General features: G+C 33.0%; 1 protein-coding gene across 1 annotated transcript in view; it reads left to right on the top strand.

Moving 5' to 3' along the window:
• The window catches only part of MSH4 (mutS homolog 4), an 86,843-nt gene that overhangs the window by 49,409 nt on the left and 28,018 nt on the right, over positions 1–9,416 (top strand). The window contains exons 9-11 of the mRNA XM_039219399.1: positions 2,158–2,232; positions 5,621–5,685; positions 6,830–6,999. Coding sequence (XP_039075330.1) covers positions 2,158–2,232; positions 5,621–5,685; positions 6,830–6,999 — 310 coding nt within the window. The remainder of the gene's footprint in view (positions 1–2,157; positions 2,233–5,620; positions 5,686–6,829; positions 7,000–9,416) is intronic.

Raw genomic sequence — 9,416 nt, forward strand, 5'->3', positions numbered from 1 at the left:
AGCTTGGTTTTTTTCTTTGTTTTTAGATTCCACATATAAGTGAGATCTTTGTTGACTTTCTTTGTGTGACTTATTAGAAGTTCTTAATTTAAATGTAGAGCCTAGCTTATGCTTTTATGCTTTTTCCTTTATAATGGTTGTTGTATCCTGTATAAGAAGTTTTTACCTACCCCAATGTCTTGATTGTACCCATGCGGTTTTAATTTATGGAGATTTCTAAGTGATGACATAGAGAGGCAGAAGTTATTAAAAGAAGATTTTTATTACATACAATTTCTGAGAGGGGTGAGCAGGCAACACGGGGTCACATGGGGAAGTACCAGGGTTGGTCAGGGGCTGAAGGAGTAAAGGGAAAACATCACAGAAGTCTTTATTACTACAGTAATGAGAAGTTATTAAGTAGGAACATCCCCTATTTGGTAGAAAGCAAAACACAGATGTTGGAGTTTGTGGTTGTAGGGTTTGTAATTTGATTTCTGTGCCTGCAAAATCCAGACCATGGTGGAGATATATGCAACTTTGGCCATTAGTTTGGTCCTGTGAATAATGTATGTCAAATCATCAATTATAAAATTTATAAAAGTTGACAAACTTTAGGAAAAAAAAAAACAGGGTGCCTGAGTGGCTCAGTCAGTTAAGCATCTGACTCTTGACTTCACGTCAGGTCATGATGATGGTTTGTGAGACTGAGCTCCGTGTTCAGATTTGTGCTGACAGTGTAGAGCCTGCTTGCGATTCTGTCTCTCCCTTTCTGTCTGCCTCTTTTACACATGCATGGACTCTCTCTCTCTGAAAATAAATAAACTTAAAAAAAAGTTGGTTAGAACACCCAAGGTAGTAAAGATATTCTTTTTTGATATAATCTAGATGTTTTATTGTTTCACTTTTTTGTATTTAGATGTGTAATTTGTTTGGAATTGATATTTATACGTGGTGTGAAGAAGAGACCACATTCCTTTTTTTTAAAATACAGATTCATAATCTTATTGGGACCATTTATAGAAAAGACTTTCCTTTCCCCATTACTCTATAGTCAGCCTTGAATCAAATGCTTGGGTTAAATCATATGTTTGGGTCTATTTCTAGACTCTAATCTGTCCCATTGATCCTTCTCTTTGTCCTTGTGCTAATACCAGTTTCCTTAATTATTCTAACTTTATTATAAGCAGATTTTCATTAGATTTAATCCTTCTACCTTGTTCTTCAAGGGCAAATTGGTATTTTTGGAAGATATTCTCCTTTGGTAATAGGGATGAAAGCTGTCTTCTGTTGGTGACTATTATTTACTTTTTAATCTTCCAGTTTTGGAGATCTATTGAGAGCATGAAGTAACTTGTTTTGGGGCTAATATTTATTTTGGGATTTCTTCTAAATTGACTCATATGGTCACCAAACAGTCCAGGTATTGTGCTTTAGGAAATAGGTCAGGTATTGGGTAATAGGGATATAGGTCGGAAGACTACAAAGGAAACAGTGCTATGTCAAGTATATTATATCATAATGTAATATCCTAAAACTCCTTGTCTGTATGGTAAATTTATCCATTCAGAAAACATTCTTCATTTCCCCAGGTTTAGTACCACTGTTTGGTTCTAGGGATAGTACAGTTTGATTTACAAGAAATTTATTTGTAAAATTTTGAATGCTGATGTTGATTTACTTTGAAAAGCTATAATTAATTTGGACAACTGGAATTAAGGAAATTGTTTCACTTGCACAAACAAGAACTAATGAGGGAAATTTGTGTCATTCTGTAACTACCTGGGAGGTTTGGATGTAGCTTTTCAAATATTATCTTTCCTCAAATACGCTTTGTGCCTTTTTCAATTAATCTTAAGTCTCTTGGTACCATTTAGGATTGAACTGTATCTTCTATCACTACTGTAGGTTAAGCTGGACCCAAGGGGCTGAAGTAGAAATGAAAGTTGGACACAATGAGATGACCTCTTCTCATTGTCAGACTTTCTGGAAACTAGTGCACTAGGCTTATTATGATGGGTCAGTAATTGTAACTATCATCTGTATTGTCTATGCTGGTATACTGGGTAGTTAATATATCAAAATGTATGAATATGATCAGTGTAGAATGTTCAAGATGAAAACCCATTCTTGTATTATATATTTATGGCATCCACATTTGGGTCTTTATCTTAATAGGTTAATGCAGCTGAATCGAAGATAACAAATTTAATATACCTAAAACATACGTTGGAACTTGTGGATCCTTTAAAGGTAACTTATATGGATGTATATTGTACAAAACATGTCTAGTGTCGGTTTTTAAAAGAGCTTTTTGTTCCAAAATAATTTGAAATTTAGATAAAGTTGCAAGAATAGTATAATTAATTCCCATATTCTCTCCATACTCATACAACAGACACTACTAATTATTATACTTATCATTACCCTTATTGAACTATTTGAAAATTGCAATACCTAAATACTAAAGTGTATATCTTTAAGAACAAAGATAGTTTTCTTAAATAACCACAGTGTAATTTAAAAAACTAGGATATTTAACATTGAGCCAATACTATTATGTGTACTCTAAATTAAAATTTTTCTAATTGTTTTAATAATTTTTTTATAGATTTTTTTCCTTGATACAGGGTCCACCCCAGGATGATGCATTATATTTAATGTCATGTTTCCTTATACTTTTTTAACTTAAAAGTTTCTCATCCTTTCTTTGTCATGATATTAATATTTTCAAGAGTGCAGTTGTTTATAGAATATAAACAACTCAATCTGTGTGTATGGTTATTTTCTCATGATTAAGTTCAGCTTAATTCATAAGCTGAATTCATATTCAGCAGTAATACCCTATGGGAAAAGTTGTACCTTTGTTAGTACATCACATCAGAAGACACATGGTCTCATTCCGCATCCTGGTGGTATGAACTTTGATCAATTCACTGTGAAGTTATTAAGTAATCTGTGAAGATATACTTTGAAACTATGCAAATATCCTGTTCACTTTATTTTAGTTATTTCTAACTCTTACCTGAAGTACCTCTGATGTGATTTTTAATAGTATAAATACTAAAATGTACAAAACTTGCTTTTAAACATTTATTTATTTAAATAATCTCTACCCCCCATTGTGGGGCTCAAATGCATAACCCTGAGTTCAGGAATCTCATGCTCTACCAATGGAGCCAGCCAGGTGCCCCTGTGCAAAACATTTTTAAACATTAAGGTGACAAGGAAGAACTTCTTTTTTAAAAGAAAAAATAATGGAAAATGTGGAAGAATTTTGTTGCAGAGTTCATTCTAATAAATATTATATAATGAAAACAATTTGGCAAAAGATTTAAAAAAGGTTGCCATCTTTCTTAGAATGAAAAAAGTATAATACATCATCCTTCAAAATTGATAAATTTGATAAAACACAAATTTTAAGCTTTGACATGTCAAAGACAAATTAAAGGCCAAAGAAAATTAGGAAAAATTTATAACAGACAAAATATTAATTTCTTTCATAAAAGTCACATAATTTCATAAGAAAATACTAGAATAACAATAGAAATATGCAAAATGCCTCTAAAATGGAAATCAAAGGGGTTAATAAGTAATACCAAAAATATTCAACCTCAATATTAGTCAAAGAAATATAAATTAAAGTCATTTTTTATATACCAAAGAAGTAAAGATTTTTTTCTTTAATGGATGCAACTTAATGCTAATGAGAGAATAATAAAACATACAACTTTATAGACAGCTGGTATGAGTACAGATAGTACATAAACTTCACAAGGAAGTTTTTCAACATCTATCTGTTGATGCTGTTATATTACTAGATATCTGTCCAAAAGAACTCTTAAGAAATATTGACCAAGCCCTAGGGCGCCTGGATGGCTCTGTCAGTTGAGAAATACTGATCAAGATTTATGCCCAGTTACGGTCATTGCACCATTATTTATGTGACTGAGAAATTACAAGTAGCATACAACACCAAGAATTAAGGGAACAGACTGTTTTCTTGACGGTGAAATATGACTTATTAAAAATTTATACTATTAAAAGTTTCCTTTTTTAAGCATTTATATTTGAGAGACAGTTTCTTTTTGTGTGTGTGTGTGTTTACTTTTGAGACACAGTTCCTTTTTTATTTTTTAAGCATTTATTTTTGAGAGACAGAGACAGAGTGTGAGCAGGGTAGGGCAGAGAGAAAGGGAAACACAAAATCCAAAGCAGGCTTCGGGATCCAAGCTGTCAGCACAGACCCTGATGTGGGGCTTGAACTCACTAACCAGGAGATCATGACCTGAGCTGAAGTCAGTCCTTAACCACTGAGCCACCCAGGTGCCCCTAATAAAAGTTTCTAATACTTGTGATGCAGTATTAAGTAGGAGAGAAAAGGAGTATGCAATAATAAAAAGATTTTTTATTTGAGGAAGTGACCAGAAATATACCATCATGTTTAGATTATTTATTTGGAAGAATGGTAGAATTAGAGGATGATTTAAATGTTTTTCTTTATGCTTTTATGACTTTTACAGTTTTTGAAAGTATTTAAATATTTTCTATTCATAAGCAAAAAATGTTACTATTGCCATTGCCTTATAGCAAACTAAAGTAGGTAAAAGTCGGGTTAACTATGTTTTCTTCTTTTTTCTATTTATTCAAATAGTGACCACTCATAGTTTCCATTAAGCAAAATTAAATCACTGCTTTTTCCATATAAGAATGGAGAAATTGCTAAAAAAAATAAATAAATAAAAATGAAAAGGAGAAATTGCTGGGGTGCCTGGGTGGCCCAGTCGGTTAAGCATCCAGTTTAGACTCAGATCATGATCTCGCTATTCCCAAGTTCCAGCCCCATGTCGGGCTGTGTGGTGTGACGGCCTAGAGCCTGGAACCTGTTTCAGATTCTGTGTCTCCCTCTCTCACTCTCCCCCTCCCCCACTCACATTCTCTCTTTCCCTCTCAAAAATAAATAAACATTAAAAAAATAAAAAAAGAATGGAGAAATTGCTCTATTTATAAATATGCAAAAACACTTTTTTAGTTTAATGCATAGCTAAAACCCAGATTTTAGAATTATATGTAGAGTACTCTAAATGCACAACGATAGTGGGTGTCTGAGTGGCTCAGTTGGTTAAGCCTCTGACTCTTGATTTCCCATCAGGTCAGGATCTCTCTTTTGGGAAGATGAAGCCCAACGTTGGCATCGGGCTGCACCCTAACAGTGCAGAGCTTGCCTGGGATTCCCTCTGTATCTCTCTTTGCCCCTCCCCTGCTTGTGCACATGCCACCCCCTTCTCAAAAATAAATAAACTTAAAAAACTAAATGTACAGTGATAGCTATTTAAGTACCTTCCCCTAAAAAGTACTTGAATGCTAACTATTAGCTGACAGACAAGAAAAATTAAAGTCAGGACAGTACAGCAGTGGATCCTCTTTATTAGCCAGGTGTTCTTTATCTGAAAATGAGAAAGATCCCATCTGTCCTCACCTACATACCTAAAATATCTATTATGAGTACATACATGAGAAGATGAAGCAAGAAAGTCAAGAAAGACCTTGGTAAACTGTAAAGTAGTAAACAAATGTAAAATGATATGTTTGAATAGTGTCATTTATTATTTTTAATTATCTTTATTTTATTTTTTAACAGATTGCTCTGAAGAACTGTAACACACCTTTATTAAGGGCTTACTGTGGTTCCTTAGAAGATAAGAGGTCTTTGTCACTCAGCTGTTAATCAAATATCCATGCTAATTATTCCTTTCTTCCTGATCATAACTGATGTTAAAGACTCTAATTGTAATCTATAGAGCAATTACTTGAAGTCTGGTTAACAGTACCTTTAAACTATTCATCAAAATTCTAATTACACATTACATCTTATACATACCCATAAGGAAACAGCACATTGAGTATTTTTGTTAATGGACAGTTGGAATAGTATTAAAAATTGAAATCATACACAATTTTAATAATTCTTTTTTTAGCCATTCTCAATGGAAAGACTTACAAATATAAAAAGATACTCTTCTTTTTTATAAATCATAAAGGGCCTAATGTAACCAAAAATAATTGATATAGTTTTTGAGTAAGATCTAAACACAGTTTAATTTTAATATTGTTTTTAGCAATTACACCTTGATTCTTGACCAAAAAGACTTGTGTTACTTAAGAACTGTTATTTTATTGATTCAGGATTCACATCTTTTGTGAGCCACAAATTGAGGTTAATAATAAAACAATTATAAATAAAATACAGAACAGAGGAAAACAAAAGATTAGGAAAATAAATGTTACCAGACTTTTGGTTTGCATGATCACTGCAGTTAGTTACTGATTATTGTGAGGTTCCCGTTACACTGTCTTTACAGTATGTGTTTAGTTTAGTGCCCCCAACTGAGGGCATGAACCATACATTTAATCCTTCTTTGAATCTGTACACCTGACACGTTGATTGATAAATGGTATAAGTAAATGTTTATTGAGTCAATGAACATGGAACCAGAATTTTGATAACAGTTCTTCATGGATATATTTTATACTCATAGACATAGTTGGTGTAAATAATTTGGTAGATCTTATTAGCAGTTGTAGAATTGTTCTTGGTGGCATCCTGTTATTTTAAAAGACTAATCTTGATTGATGAAACATTTTAAAATTGATGTAGTCACAGTTCTAACTTCTGAAATGTTATATATATATATAAAGCTGAATTATTTTCAAAATAATTTTAACAGATTTCAAGAAAATATATTACTTATTATATTTGAAATTATTTCAAGAAAATACCTCATTAACAGACTGAGATTATAAATTAAAATAATTGTTTGACTTAATTACCTTTAATATTCTTTTTTAGATTTGGAATCATACTTGAAAAGATTAAAACCATAATTAATGATGATGCAAGATACATGAAAGGATGCCTGAACATGAGGACTCAGAAGTGCTATGCAGTGAGATCTAACATAAATGAATTTCTTGACATAGCTAGAAGAACATATACAGAGATTGTAGATGACATAGCAGGTAACTTAATACTTCACCATATTTTTCATTTTTTTTTTAGAAATTAAACCTTTTTAGGACATGCTATACTTTTCTTCTGGTGATAACTAGCCATGCGTATTTTTAATTAAGTCTTTGTTACCAAAACAGATAAGACTAATATGTATTAGTCTTTAAATAATATGTATTATCATTTAAAATATATTAAAATATGATTATAAAAATAAATATCTGTATATGTTATAATGTGTCTGTTCTTTTCTCCCAAATTCAATATAGAGTTTCTTCAAACTTAGAGTTACCTGAAAATCAGGAGATGTTTGTTTACCTTCATATAACACTGTGTATAAATTACATGTAAAGTGTTATCAGAATGAAGTGGTTTCAGAGGAAGAGATATATTTGTCTAGAAGAGGTGGCATTTGAGCAAGTACAGTAATTCAGTTAGCAAATTTATGGAGTTTCACACACATGTGTGTGTGTGTGTGTGTAATATGTATATATAGAGATACGTATATCAATCACATAGGTTATATAATATCACATGAATATGAGATATATAAGAAAAATATAACGAGTTAGAGGGGTCAAGAGAGTGACTGGGTATGGAAGAGGATGGGAATGTTTTAGTAGATAGAATAGCTGAGAATGGAAGTCTTTCTATTAGGTAGTGGTATAGACCAAATCACAAAGGCTAAGGAAATCTCAAGGGATGAGGGAGGAAATTGGTTAGAATGGAATAGGGCATTCTTTGACAAAACTAGGTAAGATCGGAAATGTAGACTAGGTACCAGAATTGAGTCTTTGAAGGCTGGGAGTTTAAATAGAGTGATGGAGACAGGGAAGCCATTTTAAACTATTACAAGTTAACAAGTTAGAGTGATAGCAGTGTATATGAGAAGAGAGAAATGCAAAGGTTGAAGGAAGAAACTACAAGTTAATAATTGAGTAGTCAGAGCCATGGTAAAGGGAAATGTTTCTATTGGTGCTGATTGAAATTTCTAGCCTGAGAGTGGTTGTATGACTCAGAAAAACAAGAATTTGTTGGGAGGAACTATTTTTCAGGAATAAACATGTTAATTTTTACAAGTAATGTTCAAAGCATTAATGGTTATCAAGTTAAAAATATATGAGCCCAGCATTACCTTGATTCCAAAACCAGACAAAGACCCCCACCACAAAGGAGAATTAAAAACTAATCTCCCTGATGAACATGGATGCAAAAGTTCTCAACAAGACATAGCAAACCGAATCTAACAATACATTAAAAGAATTATTCACCACGATCAAGTGGGATTTATTCCTGGGCTACAGTGGTGGTACAATATCTGCAAATCAGTCAACTAGATACATCACATTAATGAAAGAAATGATAAGAACCATATGATCCTCTCACTAGATGTAGAAAAAGCATTTGAAAAAATACAGCATTCTTTCTTGATAAAAACCCTCAAGAAAGCAGGGATAGAAGGAACATACCTCAAGATCATAAGGGCCATATATGAAAGACCCGCGGCTAATAACATACTCAGTGGGGAAAAACTGAGAGCTTTCCTCCTAAGATCAGGAACACAACAGGAATGTCTACTCTCACCACTGTTGTTCAACATAGTGTTGGAAGTCCTAGCCTCAGCAATTAGGCAACACAAAGAAAAAAATGCATCCAGATTAGCAAGGAAGAAGTCAAACTTTCACTATTTGCAGATGACATGATACTCTAAGTGAAAACCCGAAAGATTCCACCCCAAACTCCTATAGCTGATATATGAATTTAGCAAAGCATACAGAAATAGGTTGCATTTATATACACTAATAATGAAGCAGCAGAAAGATAAAGGAATTGATCCAATTGCACTGAAAACTATAGAACACATAGGAATAAACCTAATCAAAGAGGTAAAAGCTGACAATTATAGAAAGCTTATAAAATAACTTGAAGGGGACACAATGAAATAGAAAAACATTCTATGCTCATGGGTTGGAAGAACAAATATTGTTAAAATGTCAATACTGTCTGAAGCACTCTAAACATTTAATGCAATTCCTATCAAAATAACACCCGTATTCTTTTTTTTTTTTTTCCACAAATTCCATTGGTGGATTTTTTTTTTTTTACAAATAGTTTATTGTCATATTAGTTTCCACATAACACTCAGTGCTCATCCCCACAAGTGTCCTCCTCCATGCCCATCCCCCCTCCCCCCCCACATCCATCAGTCCTCAGTTTTTGTCAGCATTCAAGAGTCTCTCATGGTTTGCCTCTCTCCCTTTCCCCCACCATTTCCCCCCTTCTTCTCCCCCTTGTTCCTCCGTCAAGTTCCTCCTAATCCTCCTATACGTGCAAACATATGATATTTGTCCTTCTCTGTCTGACTTATTTCGCTCAGCATAACACCCTCAAGATCCAACCATGTTGCTACACATGGCCAGATTTCATT

The sequence above is a fragment of the Hyaena hyaena genome, unplaced genomic scaffold (assembly GCF_003009895.1).
Source record: "Hyaena hyaena isolate Hyena2069 unplaced genomic scaffold, ASM300989v1 scaffold_826, whole genome shotgun sequence".
Classification (NCBI taxonomy): Eukaryota; Metazoa; Chordata; class Mammalia; order Carnivora; family Hyaenidae; genus Hyaena; species Hyaena hyaena.